Genomic DNA, 27,347 nt, shown 5'->3' with positions numbered 1-27,347 from the left:
TACGTGCATATTGTATTGCAGGAAGTTCAGCGCTCTGAACCTGTGGCTGACGTGATCCATGCAGCCTCTTGCCCAGGCTGGTGTCACAGCCAGCTTCAGTGTTCCGGTAACAAGGTGTCTCCTTCTTCCTGACCTAACATCATATTTCACCATCTTCTAGTTTTTCAAAATATTCATGGCAATAAACTTGTACTGTTTATAACTGTACAATGAGCAAGAAGCATAAATATGTCCTCAAAAATTATAATTATTTTCCCTAATCTTCCAGCGGAAGGTAGTGCTGGAAAGACTATGAACAGTTTGCTGAGACCATCTTCTGTAATTCGACACAGGAAGAGTTGGTAGAAGTGGAACTTTCCTCTACACAATGACCTGAAGCTTGTCCTGGAGGCCAGGATATCATAAACTGAGCAGTACAGGTCAATAGATTTAAAATTTCTTTCTCAAAGCATGAATAAAAAAATCCCTGTGTCGCTCTATTGGGAATGGCGAAAAGAACAACACAGACTCTCTCGTGGAGTCCGAACTGGAGAAGTTTCTCTCGGGTTTATTACCTCAGCTCTTTTTTATAGACTGATACATGAAAAGTACAGAAAAGAAAACTTTTATTGGTTAGTGAACTAACACATCACCATCATTGGTCAGTGGGGCTCACCACCCCTCGGCCTTCTCTTGCAAGAAAACAAGGAACAGACAAACAGCACCTGCAAGGCCGTTTTCTATCTCTGAGGATTGTTTTAATTCCTCCCCATGATTTCTCAGGCCACTTTCTCAGGTGAGACTGAGAAAGTTATGTGGCCTGCTATTTCACAGGCACTATGGTGCCTGCTTTAGAATTAGCATCTATATTGCTGAACCTATTACAGAGTATGTAATACACACCCAGATCTGGGGAGTTTCATACACATCTACTAAATTTTACCTTCCTACCCCTGAGGCTTTCAATGTGGGATGGTGCAGAAAGCAACTCAGGTTTGCTTGGGGTTAGAATATAAAAAAGGTGAATTGTTTGAATTGGGGGGCAGCTGGATAAAAGGTGCACATCTGTGACCTCTTAGCTACATCTGTAACTACCAGGGTACAGACTGTTCTGAAATACAGCCCAGACCTTGTGTGAAGTAAGAGCGCAGACCTTCGTCCTCCTCCAGAGCCTGATCAGCTGGGTTATGATAAAACAGATGCCAACTTTCTTTTTAGGTCTGTGGTGCTCTCTGCAGAGTCTAACTTGAGGCTTTTGGCTGAGGATACATCTGTGTTCCTAGATCTCTGTGATCCCTTGGGCTCTTTCTGTGGCTGTGGACTTAAGGCTGCAAATCATGAAAGCGCCAAAGAATTGTGAACACCCAAACCCATGTCATCTGCAGGGATGCTGAACTCCTGTTTTCCTTTACTGCTCACTTGTTATTGCTCTGTGTTCCTTGAAACAGCTGCTGTGCAAATTAGGTTTTCTTGCTGAAGGCCTTGCTAAAAATCCTCACTTTTTGGTTTACTCTTTGGAAACAAACTGGCTTGAGAATTTCTCTGAGTAGTATTTTCTCATTTGCTTTGTTCCCAGTAAGTGTTTGCTTTCAGTATCACTGAAATAACACTCACTTTAGCTTAATTTAGAAAGTGCAGCACACAGACGCATTTTGTTTTTTAATTACTGGCACTTTTCAATAATAGGGGGTTGTGAAAACCTGGTTCTCTTCAGAATTGAGTTGAAAGGCTGCTTAATTTACAGGAACAAACTGTAGGGAAGCTGCTGGCCCTTAGCAAGCAGATGATGGAGTGCTTTGTTAGAGAGATGTGGTTCTTAAAGCTTTTTGTAGGGAACTGGTGTGTCAGAATAACCACAATATTTTTATTTTTTTTTTAAATCAGGGAATTATATAATGAAAAAAAAACTGGATTTACCTCCTGAGACAATTACTCTTGACAGAACAAGAACTTGAACAGCTCCTCACTGAGTTTTCTAACAGCACAAATGTAGTCTTCATCTGAAGACAGATCTAAATTCCTTTGCTGTTTCTCTTCTTTGTTTCAAAGTCACAAACTACACTGAGCTGGTACCTCAGGACATGTTTTAAGTCTGTTTTTGCATGACTTTGTGACATCAGAGGTTCCTTTCAGCCAACTGCCAGCTGTTCCCAGCTGCCAAACAGCCCTTCAGCAAGAAAAAGGGACAGGGTGAAACCCTGCATGTTTCATTAGACAAAAAGTGCCCATTTGCCAGAGCCTGACACAAATTTTTTAGCAACATAAATGAATTGCAACTTAAAGGCCATGACATAATTGAGATAAAGATTGTGACAGAGAAATGAGAATTAAGTGCTAAAAACACTGGGAATGATAGTAAATGCTGATGGGAGCAGAAGATTGACAGAAAAAAGTCAGATTGAGCAGAAAATAATGTGAGGGGCAGTGAAAAAATGTGCTGAATACAAACAAAAGAGCCGTGCTAATGGCAGCATATGTAAACTGAATAAGAGCTTTCTCCTTGGCCTGTTGTCAATCTCTCAACTTGACCTTTGGAGCTCTCACACCACAGTGGAGAGAGCAGAAGCAGGCTTGACATCTTCCACTGAGTTTGCCCAACAAGAAAAATCTGTGAGATGCTGGTTGTTTTCCAAGGTTAAACTGGAGAGCAGAGGGACTTAGCTGATTGTTCAGCTGCATCCTGGCTGGATCAGGAGAATGAGTGAGGAGATGACCCTGGGCAGGTTCCCTGAAGGTGTAACATTGCTACCACCTACTCGGCACCTTTGTGTACCTGAAGGTTGAGTAATACTATGGGAGATGGCCTCCCCAAGATAACAGATCAGTCTAGGAGTGAGTAAAACACATTTAATTATTTTCTTGCTTCTCTGATGATGAAATTCCCTGAAGCAAAGATCAAAAGCTTTGGAACAAAGAGCCAACTTGCTTAAATTTCTGTGAGGTGATAGTGGGTACAGAGAATGTGTTGGATGCAAGCACAGTGGTTTGGATATCCGGCAGCTGCGGTACACAAGGAGCACTGGACTGGGGTCTTGAGTTTATTTTCATCGCATGGATCTCTGTTTTGTTCTTGGCAGCAACTACTCAACTTCCCTGTGCCAGCTACAGCAATTGCCCAGGTACTGGGGTTTTTTCAGAAAAGCAGTATTTGATACAATTTTAGCTTCTTGTTTTACTTTAATCACTATGTGAGCTAAAGTGAGCACTAAAGATCCAGTACCATTTTAAATCCCGGTTTTCAGCATGGCTTAGTGTTCAGTTGTCCACATATGAGAACAGTTGTTGGCATCTTGTTGCCATGTCATGTCCTGAAACAATATGGTGTTTGTGGGAGACTGCAGAACACGAGCTCTGAAATGTAGTATTGCAAAAAGCATCCTTACTTTCACAGTTGACTCAAAATCCAAGGAAAAGCCTTTTTTTGGAGGAACATCTAGCTGCAAAACATCAGTGGCTAAAGATGCTAACACCAATAGGTTCTCTGTTCTGTGCTTGTCACTACAGTGTAACTTTTCAGTCCCTTAGCTTCTGCCTTGACCTTATTCTGGCAAACTCCTTTTAGCCCACAGAAGCAGAGTGTTTAATAATTTCTCAGAGAGCAGCCAAACAAGAACAAATGCTGCAGAACGAGTCTCTTACCCTCATTTCCCAAAACATGCAGGTCTGAACCTGTGGAGACATTGCCTTGTTATATAACCTTGCTGCAGAGGAGGCTGCAAACCTCGCAAAAACCAGACCAAAAGTGAAATCACCCACATTCCCTGCAGCTCAAACTGGGGGAGATCATACCAGCACAGCCAGACTATAAAGCAATACAATCCAGTTGCTCAGAGAGGGTTCAAGCCAGCAGAGTGCTGAGGTAAGCAGCCCCTTTCATCACTGGAATGGATAGAAGCTCTCAGCACACCTCTCCCCATTGTGCTTTATAGACATTCCATGGATTGATGTTTCTCACTTCAGCTCATGGACCTTAGTTCTATTAAAATAATTTTTATTTCCATGCAACTTGAGTGCTGCTTGTATTTCTTTAGTTTTGAATTCCAAGGAATACTTGGTTTTTTTCTTCCTGTTGAAACTGCAAGTTTCTTTGAGCTCTGTTCTAGTTAAACACAACTCCAGCTCAACTGATGCTCAGCTTGGATTATAGTTTTGGAGATACCCGGACCCTTGCTTGCATCCTAGAGTTGTCATGTACAACAGTAACACAGTAAAGAAAAGGTATTTCATAATGCTGGGAATACAAGGGTGACTCCCATAAGTTTGGTCCTAACTGCAGTAGTGAACTCCAAGTAGGGCTTGGAAGCACTGGCTGTGCTGCCAGAAAGTGACTGATCAGCCCCCTGTTTTACAATACACTGCTCATTTCTGAGAGGTTTTTCCAGTAACAAATTTATCAAATCCAGATGCCTTGGGCTGAAGACCCAGCTTTCTCCGTATGTAAGCCTCGAAGTGGCCTTAATGCTAATCCTGTAGAAATCAAGGGGATTTGAGACACTTCACTAAATATGTTTTGCTGCAGGGTGTTGCTTCTGGCTTATGCAGGCTGCCTGTGGCTTGTACCCTAATTAGCATGTTTGGGATTTCTTTTTAACTCCTTCTCCCCCACACAGGCTGTTATAGGAAAAGGCTAAACTGACTGGCGGAGGCAAGGGTTCTTTTTTCCAAGGTGCGGGTTGATGTTGTCCTGCCATATGTCCGTCACATAGTTATGCATTATGGGCATAAGCCAAGAGGAGCCTAGAGATGAGCCCCACATTTATACCACTAGAAAATGTAAATCCCTTCTGGGGAGTGGTGGGAAGGAGAGGCCTTTCTTCAACAGAAAGGCCATTCACAGCATTAGCCACATTCCAATTCTGCATCTAAAGGAGAAGCTAAACTAATCACTGAGCAGAACTAATCTCTCTTTCAAGTCAGCCATTTCATAGGGCTTGCACTGCACTCAAAGCAAGGCAGGGGAGCTGAGGGGAGGCTTGTGTTGGGCTGCAGACACAGCAGGAGCTGCCTAAGTGCAGATCCCCATTCCCTGGACACTCAAGGGATAGGAATCACCTCAGCCTTCACAGTAACTCCCTGGGTTACAGGAGCACGTTCAAACTCACTTCACTGTTCACCACATGGCAGAGAGTGGTGGAGTCTGACACCTTAACCTGTCTGCTTGTGATCGCAGCAGAGGAGCTTGGTCAGTGGAGCCCAGAGACCAGTGAGACTCACCTGCAGCCCAAGGAGACAGACACCTGCTGGGCAGGAACAGCTGAGTGTGCTTGGAAAAGCGCTTGCACTGAAGTACAGATACACTGAGATACTGCACAGAGATACAGGTTGTTTGAAACGTAAGGTTTTTAAAAAACTTTATTCCAAAGAGCTGATTATCCTGTCAAGGGTTTAAATCAGATTATTCAATGCTGTCACAAGTTTCTAATGAGGAAATGCACAAGTCAGAGCCTACATGTGGGAAGGACCCGTTGTGTCCTGCTGAAAGGGTGTCCAGAGGGAACCTCCCACTGCATCAATGCACTTCAAAGAGACCAGCCACAAACCAAGGATATGGGCTTACACAGTATATTTGGCCAATTCTAAACAAACAAAATATTTAAGACCTTAGAGATTTTTATGCTGGTTTTAAATTGTTTTTAAATTAATTTTTGTTTATTTCAATGTATTTAAGTAGAGGTCTTGTGGAGACAGATAAAAAAGCATATTATAGCAATAGTTGAATTATGCTTGCATAAATTAATTCTGCTTTAGCAGAGCACTAAGTATTTTGTAACAGTTCTGTGTTTTATGGCAGCCTGCATTTACCCATCCACTGTCTGATCAAGAGGGAATTCCATATCTGCAAGTGGGGACAGCACAAATTAAACATTAGTTCTGACCTTTTAGATAGATATGCTGCTACGTGGACTGAATACCCCAAAAAGTGCACAAGATGTCTTGCAGCGGTAAGGAAAGGAACCTTTCAATTAGCCTCTGCACACAGGCATACCTCTCATGAAACTTAAAACCATGATTCAGGCATTCTAAAATAGTTTCCTCAAAGCCCCATGCTGCACAGAAGAGAGCAAATATTTAATGAATTGAGAATGTTACATTTCTTTGTCAAGAGCACAGCTTGTCTAGTTTTCATCAACATTTTCCTTAAATAAGGCCTTGATCATCTTAGCTGTAATATGTCCATCTGATTTACCAACAGTGTCCTCTTCTCTGTGGCTCCTCCTTGACATTTCTTCTGGTTCCTTACAAGTAGGCACAGCTTTTCCAACCACATACAGCTTTCTCTTCAGAGGTCCCAGTTTTGAGTATGCCTTAAGAAGAAAAAACATGTTTCCTTTGCAATTTCCTAGGAAAGCAACCATTCTTCAAAAAAAAAACAACAAACAACCCAGCGACTTTTCTTTTTAAAGCAGCTGTAGAGATGCTGCACTGGGGTTTTGTTTGATAGTGTCAGTAATAATGGGCTTCTTTTGCAAGCCAACTCATTTTAGGAGGCTGCAGCTCTGCTGCCCTCTCCTTTTCCTGTGTGTTTTCATCAATACCACCTTCTCTATAAACCAAATTCTGATCTCAAACTCAGTTCTATGAGAAGAATTAAACTAATCCAATAGCTCGCTCCTGCCTAAAAGAGAGAGGTCCAAGCCCAGCCATGTGCTTCTGCCACATCTGCACTGGCTCTGGTCTTCTCCAAACCTCAGTTGACCAACACAACAGAAACGAATTCAGGGGGAGGAAGAAAAGGAAAGCTTTTCTGCTGGGTTAGAGTCAATCAGCTACAGGAAAGGCCAATGTGCACTGTTTTCTCAACCCCATAGTTTGCACCCACAAACACCTTCATCCTGGCTTTTTGTTGAAGGCATATTGGTCCTTTAATGTTACTATGTAACTCAGATTCTAAAGGACCAGTCCGTTACCATCCAAGTGAAGTAATCTCTCATTGGGTGACATTCAGAATTCTTTCCAGGGGAATTTCATCCTGACACTCCACAGGATGATTCCTAGGACACCACTCAATTGCCAAAACATCAGAGATGCCCGAAGACATCCAAAACATGCATGTGAGGCTGGTCCGTAGGACACACAACCTGTGCTCTTTTGGCCCAACATTTGAAGGACATGGAGTGACCTAACTGTCCCAAACAGCACCAGAGGACTGCAGTCAACATCTGAATTACCCACCAGGTAAAGGACACTGGATGCCGTAACACCATTGGAAACAGAATGGTCCTGACAGTAGCTCATGCTCCACACTAAAAGATGTTTTTGTCAGTGAAAGACCTGAATTCTAACTCATACCTGGAACTCTTCTTCATCTTCATACAACAAGCTGTCCAGGGCTGGAGTGAAAAATTTTTTCTGCAGCTTTTCATCACTCTCTTGAGACTTCTCATAATCTGTTTTAGACTGAATCTTTCGAAAGGCACTTCTGAGGCTCTTTCCATCTGTCTTTGCTTTTTAAAGCCAAGAAAAATGAAGTCTATGTAATTGTTAGGCCTTATGGAAGTCAGAATCAGTACTTGATATGAGCATTGCCTGCAATCTTTAATATGGCTGAGCCCATGTGATGCAAAGAACAGCTTGGTAGTGTTTTTAATTGGCAATTCAAGCCAAATGTTCATTTATGTTGGGGTTTTTGATGTGTTTTTTGTTCACAATTTCTGATCAGGACCCAGGAACTGAAATTGATTGGAAGTTAGAACTAATGGATCTGTGAGAGGGGGTGTGGAGAAAAAAGAGCTTTTGTCAGTTCAACTTAAATCCTGTAGAGCCCTGAACAGTTAAAAATAATAAGAAAGGCAGCAAAAACAAGTATAAAGTTCCTCTGTACCCATGTTTGTGTATCTATAGGTACATAAATAAAGTTCCTGAAACAGTCTTAGTCTACTTATAACTCCCCTGAAGAGATCACATCTGTAGTTGACTAATTCTCAGGTTGATAGAGGATTCTGGACATGGACTGCCAAGTTACAGGTTTGCCTGGGACATTGACCCAGCTTATTGGAACAAAGCCTTCTCCTCCAGGTAACTATTGCAAAAGTCTAGCAAAGGTTTTCAAAGTAAACATATATTTAATAGAGAAGTCTTTGTCAACATGTTTGCTGGTGCCTGATGGTTTCAAAAGGCCCACCTATGGCTGGGACTGATCAGAATTTCAAAACTTTTTCATGTCTCCATAACTGTATGACTTCCATTTTTCTAACATATCTCTTTAATTTTGTATTAAAAAACTCGTGATACTTAGGAATCCACAGAGACTGTCCTAAACAGGTAAGTACAGACTCAGCTCCTTCTTGCCTAATGGTATATCATTTCCCTGGGCACACCTCCCAGAAAGGATGGAGATTCAGCCCAAAATTCAGTACGGCTTACCAAGATTTTCAATTCAGGCTGAGCTCCATGTAGCTTCATCTGCTCTTGCTAGGGATTTAGTTCTAATTTAACTCTGGTGTATTGGCTGAATGACTGCAAAGTGCATGTACAAAGTGAAAGCCAACACGGAGTTTAAGACTGTCCTCTCAGGGACAAGCTATGATGAAGTTATGATATGGATCAATAAAGAACTGATTAAGATATGATTCATATCTTCATAAAAGATGGGCAATCCTGTAAACTGCATTCCAGGGTAGCTCTAGATGAGTAATTATATTCCACAATCTAAAACAAATTTTAATTTAAAAACTCTATTACAGATTGTGATTTTCTCTCCTTATGCAAATTACCATCTATCATTGCTGTGGTGGCTGCAGTCAAGAAGGAAATAAGGTGTTCACCATATCAAACAGGTACTTTGATTAAAAAGTTTCAGAAATGAAAAGTCTATAAATGTTCAGTAACTTATCAATTCTTATAAGCTGCTGGCATTTGCATTACCTGCATATTCTCTGTTTTCCCTTTCCATTGCATCCTTAGAAAGTTCTTGCAAACCAGCTCCCTTTGTAAGAAACAAATGCCTATGGAATAAAAAATATAAAGTGAAATCCATAACAGGGGCCTAAATTTTCTCTATAGACTGTCCTGTGCAATGATTTGGAGTGAGGGGGAGGCCACCCTTTCTGAGAGCCACTGCTGCTTAACCACAAAGGCTGAATAGTGCAATGGTTCAAAAATGCAATGGAGGCAGCCAGGTAGCTTAGTGGCTAATAAACTGCTCCTTTTTATTCTTAGTGCCTTAGTTCAACTATGTCCATGAGACTAAAAGAAAACAAATGTTATAGTCTCCAGTCAGTCCAAGATTCAGACCACAGCTGGCAGCTCTCACTTCAAAGTAATCCAAAGTTTGGAAAGGAGAGAAAAATGGTCACTTCTTAAGAGTTGGAACTTTTTGTGCAATATGGCTAAAATCGCTGAGCTGGGACTGGAAACTGAAGATGGATCTCTCACATTGTTGCATTGTGCTTTTGATACCATTAGTATTGACATTTTGTAGCTAAATTAATCTTTCTCTAGGGACAAAGTTAAATCATTTCAATACAAAAGAAGCTAATACTACAGACACCTCTGCAGACAGACATTTCCCATGGTCTCTGTCTTTCTCAGTGTCAGGTCACTTGTTTCACTCAAGACTGCAAGTCCCCTATATTTGCAAATTAATCTTCACATCCACATTCTTAAATGTTTTGTGAACAGTAAAAATCTATTATTCAGCACTTAGTCTAAAAAGGTGGGGCTGAGACCATCTAATTGCAACACAAAGAAATTATTTCCAAGCCACAGTGATATAAAGCAAATGGTGCTAGGTCTTAGTAGATTAATTAAGGACCCAGTTTCTTCCCTGAAATTTAGTACTTGGGAAGTCACAATGTTACTGTCATCCTTCAGAGATACTACTCCCACCTATACTCAGTCAAATCCTGTCCTCCCTCAACTAGGAAACTACCTTGGCTTTGATCTAGGAGAGCTCAAATAGCTCTAGAGGCAGACAGAAGCATTATCTTTAAAAAAAAATTAATCATTTTTGAGTCCATAAAAGCATTGTTTTACCCTGATACTCTTAGATGCTGCAGTTTGATATCAATCAGTTTTGCCAATAAAGTGGTATTTTCTTCTTCCAGGAGCTGGACAGAAGCTTTCAAATCACTTTCTTCCTTTTGGTAGATTTTAACCTTTTGACAATTAAAAAAAACAATAAAATAGAATTATTTAGAATTATTTAGAATTTAGAATCTTATAATTTTGGAAAGCTTTGATAGCAACTACTTTACCAGCACATACCTAGAAAAAATGCTGCTGTATCAGCAAGTTTGCACATTTGGTGGGGAAATATATTGATACAATTTCAGACAAAGGGAAGGACTCTCTGGTTTCACACCTTTATTAGAACCCTTTTACTGTCATAGCTCACGTGCGTCAATCACAGCCACACATTTGGGCTATGCAATCCTGTCAGCAAAACCTTCTTGGGTGGTCAAACAGGTCTGCTAAACAGGAGCTCTGGATTTTTCTTTTTTGCTTTCACATCAGAGCTTTGAGAGAGGAAAAGTTTCTTTGGAGAGGTAAAGTTGGGGTCTTGCTCAGCAAGTGTTGTTTTTTCTAAGTCTTTCTTATACACAAAACCTTCTTACCCAGAATTAGTGAAGTTTTCAGTCCAAGTTACCACATTGCTTCCCCTGCAGGGTGGTGGGGCTCTGGAACAGGCTCCCCAGGGAAACGGTCACAGCCCCAAAGCTGACAGAGCTCAAGGAGCATTTGGACAATGCTCTCAGGCATGTGTTGGGGCTTTGCAGGACAAGGAGTTGGACTCAATGATCCTTGGCCCCTTCCAGTTCAGGATATTCTATGGTTCTGTGACATTGGCTAAGCCCAGGTACCACTTGGTTTCAGACTGGTAATTGCCCTTTATCACCATGGAGTTATACTGACCAAAGGACACCGGTTATTCAATTCCCATAATTCCTCACACTTTCACTGAAATACAAGCAAGTTCTTACCCTTTTCACTGGGAAGGGGAATGTACTATGGGAAAGAAAACTACCCATAAAACTTAGCCATATCCACATGTTTAAGAGAAGTACCCAGTGATCTGAAAGGATCCACTCTCATCAAAACCAAATTAACCCAGCTATAATCATCCAAATTTGCAGTCAAAACTAGTTTCAACTTATTCCAAGGATTCAAAAGGTGAAAATGACTGGAAATTAACCAGTAACAGGATGTGGCTTGGCACAGTGAGGTGATGCAGCTTTGCACCATCTTGGTGTGACACAGTAACCATGGAAAAATGTGACTGAAGTTTCCAAATCTGTTTAAATTTGGAGGTAACTAATCTAGGGCTATTTTTGTAAGTCATTTTTCAGTCCAGTGGCCAAACTTAAAAAAAAAAAAAAAAAAATTAAAAAAGAAAAGAAAAATAATAGAGACAAAACTGAAATTTTTGGTTTATCTTCCCCAAAGGAAATACTGAAACAGCCTGTCAGCTACATATAAACATCAGTCTGAGAGAAAATATTTCATCCATGTAAGAAAAGCTGAGAAAATGAATGGGTGAACTCAGAGGACTGGAGAAGTTAGTGATAATAGTTTCGTTTTCCCCCAAAATTCAAAGCAGTAATTCAGAACATAGGAAAGTAGCAACATAGGAAAGAAATTCATAACATAGGAAACTTCTAGTTGAGAGGAAAGAAATCCAAATCCCTCAGCTCTGAGGTGAGGGCCTGTCAGGACATAAGAGTACTCCAAAGTGCTCTCTCGTTGGCACTGCTAATGTGTGTAAAAACTATAAGTGTTCAGTGAGACAGGGAGAAGGGAAGAGATTTCATACTCATTCACTGATGGGATGTGTAGATTTGAGCTCCTGTTTGTTTATACAGAATAAACCATTAATTCTTTCCCATTTCTCTTCCCTACCCTCACTGCTTCAGAAGCTGTGGCTTGGACACCCTCCTTGGAAAGTTAAAGATGCATGCTCAGAGCACATTAAGGCGAAGAAGGAAAGCTGTGTTCCTGCATACTGGCAAGTACTTAGATTAGTAACTAAAATGAAGAAACCTCTACAAGGTTCATTGATGTGCCATGGAAAAGCACATTTATTAACTTCCCAAAAAGTTTCATTCAGTTCTCATCTCTGAGGCTGTAAAAGTGAGGAAAGACATTTCACCCACCAATCTCAGATTTGATTGAAATAAAGAACCTATATTGACTGGAATAAATAAAATCAAACTTTCACCATGGAAAAAATTAGTTTCTTAAATCTGGCTCACAAAAAATTTTTCTTGTCAAGAAAATTACAGCTATCTAATATATAGCTCTAAATTGCCATTAAAGGACAGTAGAAAAGCTATCAAGCAATAATTATGACTATATATGATTTTGATTTTCCTGTCTTCAGTGTAGAGTCCCCATGGTTTTTTTATGACCTTCCATTTAATGCCATCTCAAGCCATTTCTCAGAACATGTTTCCAACATCCATATCCATTTTCCTTCAGTACAGCAGTACTAGGAACTTCAATGCAATTCAAACCTCCCCTCTTCAGCTACTTACCTGGTTGATCCTTTATAATATATAGCATCCCAATCTTCACAGATAAAAATCTTTAATTGTATGGAACATTGTAGTCCTTCATGTAACAGCTTGGGCAGAAAAGGGGGTCCTCCATTTGTGAAAGTAAATGTTCACCTCTTACCTTTATTCACCACATTGCACTGTTTGCTGCTCAGGATTACAGATTAATTACTGGAAAATTGCTCTCCTTTGCCAACAGAAGTCTCCTGAGGCCCATGACTGGAAACAGTTTTGACCGTAGGCCACAATATTTCAAACATAAACTGCTGTGATAAACTGCAGGCAAGTGATTTTCTTACCTCTTCTTTTAGCCACTCATTCTCTTCAATCTCTCTCCGACAGTTTTTGTCTAAGTATCTCACAGCATTCTGAGAAAACACAATTTAAGATCATCTCACCTGAGAGCAAAACTTTGACTGTCCTGAATACTATAATGAACCTTCTGCTCTTTAGGAGGAAATAGTTAAGAAACATCCGCACAACAGACTGTAGCATACCCTAAGGGATTACAAGGGGATTTAGTTCACAAGGCCAGATGTTTCTCCTCTATCATCCTGCCTAGAGCAGATTATATGTCAAGCAATTTACCAATATTTTTTGATTTCCCATATTAAAATAGGACATTTCCCTTTTTGTCTAACAAATTCTTCTATGTTCCCATATCAAATATTACCGCTTTCAGAAAATCAAACCTTCAGACATTAAGAACCCCAAGTAAAATCTCAAATGAGGCAGTACTGATCTACAAGTGACCTAAGCATGTAGAGGTCTGTGCTAATGAGCCAAGGCTACAATTTAATTATTGATGTCAGTAAAGTAAGAACTGGGAGGGAAGATGCCCCTGTAGATCACCATAAACACAGTCCTCTGGATTATGTTCTCACATGACTGGAAATTCCAGCACTGAAGTCAGGACTAATGGGCCCAGTGGTTTGTACTGAAGTATGCTTTGCATTTTGTGAAAGTAAGAAGTTGTTGCTAGAGCTATTTGTAAACCATGTTTTCAAATCAGACCTGGCAGACATGACAAAAAATAGTGAATCAATATACCTACATTTTCCTGAGATTGCACTATTGTGGCATTTTAAAATGTTATACTTTACATGTACAGTGAAACCATTTTTCTTCAAATCGATGTATATTTTCATGCAGTCTCTGTGTATGTTACTGCTTTTTGAAGTCTGTGTAAATGTCAAAATCAAGGCTATGGCAAAAGCAACATGTTCTCAAACAAGCCTTGTCAGTGCATGGTGCCCAGTTTCCCATGCCTTGTTTGTAAAACGCCCTCACATCTACCCATTGTTATTCTCATGGAAAGAAAAAAAAATAGGTACATGTATGTATAGCAATAACCAGATCCATGTGTACCAAGATTTACAAAAGATTTTACTCTCAATTTATTAGAAAAGTTTGAAGTGTTAATGAGTTAAAAGAATTAATAATGCAAAGTACGTGTATCCCAAGTATAATGCAGTTTGCAGTTTTTAAAAAAAGTAAAAATACCTTAAGAGCTTCTTCACTGAGTAATTTCATGTGCCTGTCAAACAGTTTCTGATTTTCTTCTCTCACAACCTTCAAAGCTTCTCTATAATATTCTTCAAAACAAAACAAAAAAAAAAAAAGATAAATCAGAAATCATTATTTGACATCAATTTTTCCTGATAACAGATAGATAACTGGCATGTCATTACTAAACTGGAACTTATCAGCAAGTCACCTGCATAGATGCTCCTCAGAAAAGGATTCAAATATCCTTCTCCACAGAAATTGTCCTAAACCCAAAGAACAGTGGTGTTAACTACAAAACTAGAAATCTGAAGTTTCTTACACATTTTTGTTGACAACTGCAACAGCTGAGCAATTCACTACTAACTGAGCAGTGAGCTAAGCAATTCTCTGTGAAAATATTGGCATCTTAACATGAAATTTTGTCTCTATCAATTGCAGAGCTCCTGGAGCCAAGCAAGAGGTTTGCTTAGAACATTTATTTTTTTGATATAGAAGCGTATCGGATCACCTTATCTACGCAACATTTTTTAAGTTCGTTATTATAATGTGCCTAGTAAATTTTCTGACTTACCTAAGGCTCTAATTAGACAATAGGACAAAATGGTGAATGTGGCAATTGCCACAATTATTTGCTTCTATCATTACTTGCAGTCATTATTTAGAAGGTATGCCTAAGATTGAACTGAATAGGTTTGACTTCACGTTCTAGTCACTTGCTATTTAATTATTTCATCCTTCCCTTTAGTTCTTTTTTTTTGCTCATCTAAATAGCCCACTTCTGCTTGACATTTCTTCTTTGAAGGAATTAATGAGATTGTAGTAATTTTCTTTGAAGAAAGGCACTGCGTACTTGTTCCAAAGAGTTGAAATTCAGTCTTTCACTGCACTTGTGTTGCAGACAGCCTATTTCTGATCTGGATGTAAATGAATATTTGCTCAAGGATGCACTGTGGAGTCAAAGGCAGTCAGATATGAAAGGTGTATTAGTTGTGCATTAATTATTAATTTAACAATGTGGAAGCTGGACTCCACCATCTAGACGTGGCAGAGAGGAAAGGAAGTACTTCTATACTATAATGAATTCACTCTTTCATTATTTCAGCTAAATAACCCATGCTGTACTTAGAGAATGAAAAAGGAGAAATTGTATGTCTGAACAGTTCCTAAAGAGGCTATCCTCTCTAATCCTTTCACTGCAATACTGTTTTCCCCACACATCACCTGAATGTGTGGTTCTCTTTTGCTTCCTCTCTTCTCCAGCTTTTTAAAATGTCACCACCAGACAACCTGAACTGTGCCAGTTTCAAGCCCTTCAGTGGAACACACAGAGAAACCTGTTCACCTATGCTTGTTCTCTAAGCCTGTTACACATTCAAGGTCTGAACAAGCCAAATTTGTTGCTGTCTTGCTCTGAAAGCTTGTTAGATTTTTGTTGGAAGGCTATACTCCCCAGACACTTTCTTGGTTCAGTTTTAGGGGGTTAAGCAAAATAGAATGGTAAACATCCAGTACTGGCAGCATCATTTTCCAGTATGCTATGTAGGGCACCTACAAATGTACCACTATAACATAACTTTCAATAAATACACTTCAGTTGGACCATTAATTTTTGTTAAACCACAATATTCTCTACCCTGTGACATGCAGGAGGTCAGACTGCCTGTCCCTACTGGCATTCTATACGAAAGCCCATTCTCTTTTTCATTTTGTATTTCAGCAGCTATATAGCAAAGTTTTAAAACAATTAAGAACACAGAAAATGCATAATGAAAAAAAAAAACAACCTCTCTTGAATACAGATGTGGATAGATAACTGACTAGCTATCTGGAAATGTAGAAATCACAGAGCAGATCTTAATTGTGGTCAAATATGCTTTGATAGACAAAAATATAGCTGGCTGGCTCTTATTCACAGTAGCTGATGACTGGTAATGGCTGGCACAGAATATAGAGACCCTTAGAGCAGTGTCACTGCCTGTTACTACCAGCTGCTTGGCTGTGGTCATGCATACTGAAAGGGACATAAAGAAAGAAAACCAGGACATCCTTCTCCTGTTGGAAGCATGGATTATGTAACAGCAAAATATTTAAATTATTTTAAAATAATGCAGTAAGAAAGAAGTCTTTGTAAAACACTCAGCACCACAACATATAAGCTCTCAAATTAATTCCACTGCTGTGACAGTGCTGAAACAGTTCCCAGTATGTGTCTGTATTGGCGATTTTGCAGGGCCTCACACTGCGTAACTAGGAGGAAAGGTCCAGACCACTGGCTAAAGAGCTCCCTCTAGTCCTGCATGCAAACCAGTGTGCTCCATGGAAAAGACTGCTCCAAGAATGAGCTCATACTACTTTCCTGTCAAAGGAGCTTTCAATATGTGAAGTGCTTGTAGATGATGAGAAATAAGAGCTGCAGAGTCAACATTTTCAAGTATGACTGCTAAGGGAGCTCTCTGTGTAGGTGATCTAAATATGCGTAGACTTATTTTTACAAAAAACTGCTATCCTTCTGGGTAACATTTTTTTAAATGGGTTGCCTGTATTTTATAAGAAAACCATCAAAGGTTTCAGTTTCTCTGTCATAATTTCTGTAAACTTTATAAATTTCTTTAATAAAGGAACTTTTATGAGAGAGAGAGAAAGAAAGAGAGTCCTCATATTTTTCAGAATTATGCAGCCCATCTTAGGTGCAATGGGAAAAGTTCATGCAAGTTACTAGAAAAGCTGCTACAAGTTACTAGAACTTGACCTAAAATTAATTTTATCATTTAATTCCTGCAAGCAATATGCAAAGACCCTGTAAGACTTACATTACACCAGCTGTAAACTGACCTTCAGTTCTTTCAAGTTCATATTTGACTTCCACAATGTCTTTTTCCAGACTGCTAATCCTCTCAGCATGTATTTTACTTCCAACATTTTTGTACTCCAACCAATAATCTCTCTCACTTTGCTTTTCTGAAATTTTTTTCTTAGTTTCTTCAATTTGGGAGCGTAGATCTATTAAAATAAGAATGTCAAAAGAAAAGTTCATTACCGATTGCTTGAACTGATAATTCTTACAATGTCAACTTCTTTAAGAAAGGTGCTTTCACAGGGAATGGAAAAGGAAGGGGGATTCTTCCACACTACAATACATTACAACCTGATGGCCAGACATAGTTTCATGGGCAACCATCATTGTTGAAAACAGGCTGATCTTATTCTTTCAAAGAGAAGATAATTCTTCTCACCAAATGTTGTAACCAAGGTCACATGTCTCCCACAAAGAATCGGAGGGATGGCAGATAGAATTTTCAACACTCAAAACTGGTCTTTTTTCCTGCATCAATAATTTTATTTTTAGTCTTCAGTAGAGCCAGTGCCTTGGACTTCCATGAGTTTCAAAAAGGAGGAAGCCTCTGTGCTTGCACAATACTATACATCACTTGGCAGGGACAGATTGATTTATAAGCCCTCCACAATCTCACACTAAATTGAGAGAGTCCAGTTTTGGGAGAGGAAAAGTTTTATACTTATGCAACAAAGAATCTCTACTTAAATTGCAAAACAACAACAACATGTACTCAATACCAAGTGTGTAAACTGTAACCCACACTTCCCCAACCAACAACATACTTTGAAGGAGTTGCTCTTTGTCCTTCACAAACTGAAAAACTTCTTTCAGTGACCTTTCCACATCATCCCTGGTTACAACCTCCTTCTCATCTCGTTTTTTCTCCTTTTCTTCTATTTGCCTTACTAAGCGCCAGATAAGCACTTTCTGCTCTTCCTTCAGAGCAACATTCTAAGAAAGAACAGAAAACACGGTATTAAAATGCTTTCAAAGTGACAAATTTAAGTTAAAAAAGTAAAATCTGGCCTAGTGCCAGATGAAATGCTAGAACACGCAGCTAAACACCTGTTCTTTGTATTCTGAAAGGTTAGAACAGAAGGGAGAATTTACAAGGCTCAGACATTTCCTCAGTAACTTCAAGACCACTGGAAGGAAAAGAGAGACTAATGACAGCTGTACTTGGTACAGCACACCAATAATCCTCCATTGCCTGGAAAGAAAGGTGCTTGTGGATAATTTAATAACAATATTTATATGTAGGAGCTATTTGCTTCATGTTAACATTCTTCATGAGAACATACCATCTTCACATAGAAAAATTGTAAGACAATCAGGTGCACTTGCATATAGCCAAAGAAAAGAGTCTTGTCAGAGCTGAAATTAATTATGCCTCCTGATTCCACAACTGTGATCATAACCCTTGGCCATGACTCTCTCTAGTGACACTCAGACTGTTTGAAATTACTGATCGTGTATATTTGCTCCCAGAGGATACCATACAGGAGCAAACAAAGAGTAAGTAAGTAACAGTTACTAGGCAGTAGAAAGAGTCTCAAGCATTCCTCACTTCTAGGATTAATTCTAAACAGCTTAGAAACATCCAGCAGGAAAAAAAGAATGGAGCTCAAAGAACTGTCAAAACATGATTAAATTAAAACAATAGCACTTCACCCACACCTTAAAGTGCCCTGCTCAATCTAAAATATGGAATCCTTGAAAGACCATGAACTAGAAGTGAATTGGGGGAATAACTGTAGAAAGATAGCTGGGGTAAAATTAGAGAAAACTGAGAAGTTGTATTCACATCCTAATGAAGTTGTAGTGGTACAGAAATTAAAGGGTAAAATACAGCTGCTACTCATTGAATGCAATGCACCTGGCATGCTCAAAACCTATTACATGATGATTCCCTACAATCTGCAACCACCCCTGCAAAGGGGGATGGAACAGAAGGTGGAACAGAGTGGAGACACTATGGCCAGGCTGCATAGAAATCCTTGCAGGGTGGGGAACTAAATGGCACTCCGTAGCTGACGAACCTCACAGCACCTGTCAGCCAGGGGAGAGAGAAGAAGATGAATGACTAGAGTCACTCAAGCTCCACCCAAACATAAAGAAATAGTATAAAAGTAAGTAGGAATGGGGAGAAGTTTGGGAAGTCCATCATAACTGTTGGGATCAGTCATGTGTCTGAATCTGTCTTCTCCCCCATATGGACATCTATTGGGTTAGAACCACACTGTGGGCACTTAATACTTTCACTGGGGATTAGAGCTTGTCTGTGTGCTGCTTTGAATATTTTTGCATATATGCAATATGTTTTTGCAGGGAGATACTATCACTGAAAATCCTCAAATCTTAATCTGTCCCAACTTTTATGTTAATAAAAGTTAATATTTTTATATTAAAATTATTGCATAATTATTATTGCATAAACTGTCAGTGTGAGTCCTTCATGGGCACTGTTGTCAGTAACATGCTCAAACAAACTGGGGAGACCCACTGAGGGGTCTCCTTTATGCTGCTGCTCTGTGTCCCTGAATAAGGCAGTCAAACTGCCCTCTGATCCAGCAGTATAACCATAAGAGGCATAAGATCCAACAATAATCATAAAACCCTTCAGATGCCTGCAGAAGGAACAGCAATTGCCACTTCCAGTGATAGTCAAGCCAGAGATGAAACACCATCCAGGCTTCAAGACTGAAAGAAGTACCACAGAAAGCTAAACAGATGGACACTTATATAAAGCAGGGCAAGCATCAGCATGGAAAGGAGAGAGGCACATTGTTTCAATATTCCACTGCTATGAAGTGCAGGCTGCAACATGATCCAGAATAAGGCTTTTTGAGCACTTACATATAATTTCAATAGGTGACTCTCTAATATCTATTTTCAAAGTTCACTGCTCACAGTTATTAGATGCCATATTATGGCTCTTTATATACAGCTCATACACACTATTCTTTAAAGTGTCACTCAGGTGAGATCAGTAGTTACACAGCCTTGTCCTAAAAATTACCCAAAGCAATTCTTAATCCATGATAAAGTGTGTCTTCATCAATCAGTGCTAGAAATCACCGCTAGTAAATAGCATGGTAGTCTTCCTTTATTCAATTTTTATTGTAACTGAGTTTGCAGCAATAACTAGATTCTGACAGAAACTTGTGCAATTCCATTAGTTCAAAAGTGATTTGAAGAAGGTCAGCAATTCTCAGTGCTTGGTTAGATTTGCTAATACTACTGACAAAATTGAAATTTATACCATTCATTCTTCATGCATTGAAATATTGAAGAATATTTGTAGGACTGGTTAAAAGATATATTTGAATGTACTGCAGGAAAAGTACCTACTGAAAGGGAGCTTGCTGTCCTGCACTTGCTGCAGAGAAAGATGCCAAAGAAAGGCAACAAAGTTGATAAAAGGACCAGAGCACAAGTCTGATATGGAGTAGCTGAGGATGTTTAGTCTGGGGAAAAGGAGGCTCAGGTGACACCTTATCTCTCTCTACAACCACCTGGAACGACTTTGTGGCCAGGTGGAGGTTGGTCTCTCGCCCCGGGTAACAAGTAACAGGGCAAGAGGAAAAGGAAATTGTGCCAGGTTTAGACAGGATATTAGGGAAAATTTTTTCACTGAAAGAAAGTGAGGCATTGGAAGAGGTTGCCCAGGAAAGTGGTGGAATCACTATCCCTAGAAGCATTCAAAAGACATGTGAATGTGGCACTTGTGGACCTGGTTTAGTGATGAACACAGTGGTGCTGAGTTCAACAATTGGACTCGATCTGAGAAGTCTTTCTTATCCTCAATGATTCTGTGATTCCATGAAATACATAGACGGTTATAAGGATCTCTTGTGCATTGGAAAGCACCTGCACTGAACTCACTTTACCTTACTGCTCTGTCCTATTCTGTAATGTTCTACTCCTGCAGCTTCTCTTTAGCATGTTATATTTAGGACATTTATGCTACATATCACATTTAATTCAAATAACACTAACTTTCAGCACATAAAGTGACTCACTAACTGTAGTTTCATTGACTGTAACAAATTCACTGCAGTAGCTAATTTTAATGTATGTAGTATTAGAATGGAAAGAACAAAACTGAATCTGTAAGAACACCACAAATAAAACTTGTTGCAGTCACTTACATTTTTAAGATTTTCTTTGATCTTTTCTTCCAGTCCTTCCAGATGAAACAAAACCCGTTCAATTGCTCTTTCTTTTGCAACAATGCTATGAAGAGAGAGTAAAGAAACATTCTTACAAAAATATTAAAGAAAGGAATGCTATTTAAGCTAGATTAGATGTAAATACTACGAAAATGTTTATTTTCATATCATATTGCTTGACTCATTTAGTTAAATAATACTGTCTGCTTACCACACATAAAGAAATTATTTCCCATATACATCTGGGCCTGCATGTTAGTTTGGATTTCATACCCCTACAGAGCAGCAGATTCCCTGGTAATACTGTTCCTGTGTAGCCTCCTGAGAGGCTGAAGCTGGTTTGTTCATTTTGCAAGAGGTTTAGCTGGCCTGTTACACAGGTCACTTTCAGGACAAGAACATTTGTGCTCCAGAAAATAATACTCATCACTAGCCAGGAGAAAGCCTAAGCAACTCACTCACATATAGATCAAATGAATTCCAAGTTGGAGAATTCAATGGGACTCAATTCTTCTGATGATGTGCTTTGTTAAGCTTCATAAACTACACTTGTACACCAAGAACTTGTTAGCCTTGGAGAAGAACTAAGGGAATAGGGACTCCAGCCTAAGTAGTACGTTCTGTTCGTATATTTTTGTCAAAGGAAACTTGTCATCCTCTTTGCCACAGCTATAAAATAAAGATTTCTTTCCAATGTTCTCTCTTCTAGAATGAGAAACACTAGGCTGCAAATGGTGTCTATTTGCAAAATTCTCTGTAATAAGTACCTCTGTTCCCAGCATTCATTCATCATATAGCACTATAGAGGCAAGTATTACAATTATCACAAAGTCTTTTATTCTTTTAACAGTTCTTTCAGTTTTTAGCTTGGGGGTTTGGGGTGCTTTTTTTGTGGTTTTGGGAGTTTTTTCCCTTCCATATTGCCTTAAGCCATTTTAAAATAACATCATTTTTTCCTGGTTAATTTGCTACATTTGGATCACTGAATCATGCAAATTGCAGGTTACTAAATTTACATCCTCTGGTGTCAGTGTGCTCCAAGGTATTCTTCAGGTTTTCAGATAAGCAGAAGGATATTAGCTAGAGAGAGACCAGACCAGATCAGAGATACAGGGGTACAGTGGTCATGGCCACAGCAAAAGTACATCATAAGATTGTTGTTCCTAAGAAATGTTAAAACTGAGAACTTTAATGAAAATGCAAAATAAACTCCCTAGGAACTGTGACCATTCTTCAGTGTATGGAAACAAAAAACAGGAATGGAAGTTAAATAAATACTACACACTTGATAAATCCTAAAGTGGAATGTGACAGCTATTGACTTGTATTATTATCCATATTTGATCCATCAAGTGGTACAGAGAAGTTACAGATTACAGAGGTGAAGAGAAAGAAAGGGAGAGCAAGAGGGGCAGAGAAGAGAAAAAGACAAAAACAGTAAGAATACTTTCCTTCCCTTTTTCCCCTACTGTTGCTGTAGAAACTACATATTCCATTTCAGTGAAGCACCTATTTCAGTGGAAGACTCTCCAGACAAATGAGTCATTTGCTTGGATATTTGCATATGCACAACAACAATTTTAAAGTGGTACAGAACATGGTACAGCTTTTTTCTCAGCCCAGTAATACAGTTTCCTTATTCCTTCACAAAATAGGTTAGTTTTGGACTTTTCAGATAGTATTTATTTGGGATATGATTCAGCTAAATCTAGACTATTTCACTATGGAAAACTGTACTCTGTGCTCTGTAAAATGAAGCAGAAAATCCCACATAAACCCTGTGAATTCATATAGATGTCACTACAACTCTAGGAGCATACTATTCAGTTTGCTTACTCCACATTTCATTTCCACACCAAGGCATTACTGCTTGCTCCCTAAACACTGATAATTGTTGGATACTGGGTGTTCCTGAGGTTATTTCCCTTTCAATTTCTGTCTCTTAGATAAAAGTCTTCAAGCTTACTTTTTCGACTTTTAATCATTTACTCAAGAGACTAGAAATCAAATCAATTAGACTAGTTTGTAACTGCTTCAGATATTTCACCCTTGGCTCTTATTTTTCTCTGCTTGATTTTAAGAGACCTTTAATTTGTCCATCTCTTACTTTCAAAATAAAACACTTTATGCTCTGCTCTCAGCTGCACCAAGAAAGACAGCAAACTGTAGGTCTTGAGGTTCTGGCTAGTGACAACAAACCTCCACGAACACCAACGAATCCTAAAAAATACAGTCAAATGTAATCTTCCAAATTCAGAATATGCTGATCAAAAGCTTGCTACAGAAAAAATGTCAGTTTTTTTTTGGTTTTAGTAAATTTTTTTCCCAAGTTATAGTCTAATGGCATAACATTTCTGATCCAGTAAATTGCTCCCTTACAGCTATAGTTTAAAAAGTGTACCTTTCTGAAACAGCCCCAAAACCTCAAAACAATCAGCTCAGGCTCAAAATTGTATAAGTTGTCTTTGTTATCAGCTTCCTCCATTCACATATTCTATATGAGTGAAAAGTTAAAATATATTAAACCTACTGATATTCTAATAAGGCTTCTGGTAAATCTGATTCAGGCTCTTGAACTTGCTCTTCTGGTTTCTTCTTTTTCTTACTCTCTTCCATTTTTTATATTTTTTTTCTTTATACTTGTGCTAGAAGTGAAAGAAAAAAAGTATAGAGATGAATGATTTACAAAATATTGTGTGTTCAATGGCATTTCTCACTTGTGACAAGCTTGTAACACTTCTGAAATAAAAAAAATTTAAAAAAAAAAAGTTGGGTTTTAGACAGCAATAATCCTACCCAGGGGTAGCACTCAGGCCCATGTATGTATATGTATATATATGTATATTAATGTAATGTATACCCAAGTAGATACAGTGGTCTCTATCACCAGTTACTTATTGCATCCCTTGCTGCAGGTTGTCTTTACCATGCTTGTAAATCAAACCAGCAGTTGTTCCTTTTCCAGTCCTTTGTTTCTTTATCAGGCTTGTTTTATCAAGACCACTTGTTCACGTGCCTCTCTTTCCCTCTCCTTCTGTTCTGCTAGCACTATGAATATCTCCCTTTCACCGCAACTCTGATACCAGTTTTCATTGTCAGAGCTGGAACAAAAGCACCTTCTGAAGGGATATGCATGTCAGCAGTATTCCCTGGGCATGCTGGCACAACTACCAACCTCAGAATTCAACTGGCAATGAATAGTTCTGCAATGGAACTGGTAGCATATATTATACAAAATAAAAAATGTCACGAGAAAGGGCACTTATGAAGATTCCTCACTTTTAGCAGTCACATAACCAAATGTCCAAACTGAAATAGCATATATAATATAGAATGTTTTATTACTGAATAAGTAGAAACATTGTATATAACCTGTTTTCTTATTAAACTGCTCCTCTGAATTTAAATTCTGAATTTTACAATAATGGCCGATATTGATAAAAACTTGTTTTGCAACTAAACACAGCAGGCTAGATATTTTTTCCTGTTAAAATGAGCACAAGTAAACAGGAAAAAAATAATCAGTAAAAAGCCACATAAGCCAGTAAAATCAAGGGAATTAAGTGAAACCAACTATTGACAGATACACTGTAATCCATACACTGTCCTATGCCTTCTCACCACACTCCCCATACCCTGAAGCAAGGCAATGTCAGCTTCTTGTATTCAAAGTAACTTTCTATCCTATTTCATGTACAACCTTTGCAGTTTCCAATTCAGTACAATATTTTTTCATGAAACTTTCAGAAATCCTAAAGACATGGCTGCTGTAAGACCTGAGATTTAAAAGAAACCCAAATGAACAAGTGAATTAAGAAAAACATCTCACTGAAGCAGGAAGTTAGGTACTTTGCTCCTCCTAGACCCCTTTGAAATTTCCAAACCAAATGCACAAGTGCAGGATACACTTGTTAATTGTAAAAAAGGATCCATCACACTTCTTCAGTGCAAAATTAACTGGACTGCTATTGACTCCATTTCCACTTGAGCATTTAATTTACTGATTTTCCTCAGAAACTGAAGATTACTAGAGCACTCCCTAAGGTTTTCTTTAAATTGTTTCTGTCTCTTTCACTAAATGGATAATCAAATTCCTTGCTTAAAATTGGATACAAAACAGAAAATTTTGAGCAGAAGTATCTTGAAAAGGCTTAGGGCCTTTTTGCTTTTTAACTACAGACCTAGATGAGCTCCAGTGATATATTTATGAAATTCTTCCCAAGTAGAGAGGAACAAGAAAGCCTCCAAGCTGTACAAGATGAAACAACACATACTACAATAAAGGATTTTGCAAACCATAGAAAATACACACACATGAGAGAGAGAGGAACATATTTAAGGGGACTAAAGACTGTACATTTTAAACCCACAGGAGAACATTTGCAGAGGGAAAGATCTATTTCTTCTCCCAAACAAATAAAATTGTGATGCTGTTGACTGACCCCCTTTATCAGTACCAGCACTGTCTCCTACGGTACCACTGCATCCTTAGAAGAAGCAGACAGTTTCCTGACACAACCCAACTACAGTCGCTTCCCAGAGACCACCACTCTCACGAGCCCAATTAGCATTAATGCCATCCAAACTAGCACTTGCACTCACATAATTACCCCCATATATCGAGCAGCTGCACTACCAGAAGCCTCCACTCCCTCAGAATACAGAGTTGGAAGGGACCCATCATGATCATCGAGTCCAACTTCTGGCCCTATGCAGGACACTCTAAGAATCACAACACATGCCTGACAGCATTGTCCAAACACGCCTTAAACTCAGCTTCAGGCCATCCCCTGGGGTCCTCTCACTTCTTCCTAGAGAGGAGATTGGTACCAGCCCTTCCTCTTCCCCTCATGAGGAAGCTGCAGACTGCCATGAGGTCTCCCCTCAGTCTCCTCCAGGCTGAACAGACCAAGTACCCTCAGCCACTCCTCAGGACGGACCCTTCACCATCCTTGTGGCCCTTCTTTGGACACTCTCCAGTAGCTTAATGTTTTCCTTGTGGCACCCAAAACTGCACAGAATATCCGAGGTGAGGCTGCCCCAGCTGAGAGCAGAGCGGGACAATCTCTCCCTTGCCCGGCTGGCGATGGACGCTGTGCCTGATGTCCCCCAGGACACGCTCGGCCCTCCTGGCTGCCAGGGCACTGCTGGCTCATGTTCAGTTTGCCATCGACCAAGACCCCCGGGTCCATTTCCGCTGGTTGCTGCCCATCCTCTCGCTTCCCAGTCTGTCGGTACACCCGAGGTTGTCCCGTCCCAGGTGCAGAATACGGAAAATCGATTACCTCAGTCTCGCTACAAAATCGTGCAACTCACGATATAACCCCTTCCCAATCTCCAAAGCAAGCTAACAATTCCCTCTGCCCTCAATCCGTCCCTGGCTAACACTTCCCCCATGTCCCTTACATTATTCCCCCCAGCCCCCTTCACCACCAGACACCTCAGTGGATAAAGCTGGGCCACCCCTCACCTCGAATCGCTGCCTGTAGGCACCAAATCCGCTGGCACTGTTACCCTGCGCCTCGGCCCCAGCCACCCCTCCCCGCCACCTCCCCCGGCCCTGTTCCCACCCACACCCGCGTCCCCCCTCACGGTGCCCGCGCCCCGGCGCCGGGCCCGCGCCGCGCGCCGCGCCTGCCCCTGCCGGGCCCTGCCGCGCGCCCCGCCCGCCGGTCGCCATCGCGACGGGGCCCGGAGCGGCGGGGGCCGCCGGCGCCCTCTGCCCCGGGAAACGAGAAGTACGGGGGGAAAAGGCTCGTGGGATGGCCTGGGTTTCGCCGAAATGCGCTGCCAGGCTGAACTCCTTAAGTTGTAACTCTCTTCAAGAAAAACAGTGTGTCCCGTACTGGGACAGTCCGACACCGAATGTGAGCCTGACCAGCCATCATCGCAGAGCTGCTTTCTCAGGAGCCAGCTTCCTCAGTCCAAGGCACGGCGATGGAGCCTTGGGTGGCTCCTGCACTGCAGTAACAACAGCCGTACTCTGTACCCTGTGACCCCTTTGCTCCATCAGTGCGAAAGGCCATGCCCAGCGGCAGGGACAGGACTCAAGAAAGCGGAAAGGAAGGCTGGAGTCTGAGCCTGAACTACTTTTGCTTCTCTCCTTCTGGTCAGCACACTGCAATAAATTTTGGATAGACTCTGGTCATTTCCTTCCTTCATAGGATATCAATGCCTGAGCCACATAATCCTGGGAGCCATACTCAACCACAGAAATAAATTATCAGTCACTAAAGTGGTGCCGTCTGCAATCTTGGGCAACACAGAATCATAGAAAAGCTCGTTGGAAGGGACCTTAAAGATCATTGGTTTTAACCCCCTGCCATGAGCAGAGATGTCATCACTAGTTTGATTTGC

The 27,347-nt window shown here is 40.1% G+C and overlaps 1 protein-coding gene across 3 annotated transcripts; it reads right to left on the bottom strand.

Moving 5' to 3' along the window:
- Positions 1–5,313: 5,313 nt before the first annotated feature.
- Positions 5,314–26,524, bottom strand: CCDC83 (coiled-coil domain containing 83). 3 transcript variants are annotated; one of them, XM_005516161.3, is made up of 11 exons: positions 26,461–26,524; positions 23,521–23,635; positions 20,970–21,054; positions 17,601–17,769; positions 16,815–16,982; positions 13,977–14,068; positions 12,773–12,841; positions 9,955–10,076; positions 8,845–8,924; positions 7,270–7,424; positions 5,314–6,284 (listed from the first exon to the last, which is right to left on the bottom strand). In XM_005516161.3, exons 2-11 carry the CDS (start codon positions 23,604–23,606, stop codon positions 6,096–6,098), a joined length of 1,215 nt encoding a protein of 404 aa, XP_005516218.1. In that variant the 5' UTR covers positions 23,607–23,635; positions 26,461–26,524; the 3' UTR covers positions 5,314–6,095. The 3 variants fall into 3 exon arrangements, with proteins under 3 accessions (XP_005516218.1, XP_087907799.1, XP_087907800.1); XM_088051673.1 differs by lacking the exon at positions 26,461–26,524 and adding an exon at positions 25,433–25,560; XM_088051674.1 differs by lacking the exon at positions 12,773–12,841.
- Positions 26,525–27,347: the final 823 nt, after the last annotated feature.

The sequence above is a fragment of the Pseudopodoces humilis genome, chromosome 2, assembly GCF_049639895.1.
Source record: "Pseudopodoces humilis isolate 2021_Gansu_Grassland_sample_001 chromosome 2, ASM4963989v1, whole genome shotgun sequence".
Classification (NCBI taxonomy): Eukaryota; Metazoa; Chordata; class Aves; order Passeriformes; family Paridae; genus Pseudopodoces; species Pseudopodoces humilis.
Note: the sequence above shows the minus strand (reverse complement) of the source record. Positions and strands in the feature narration are given on the sequence as shown.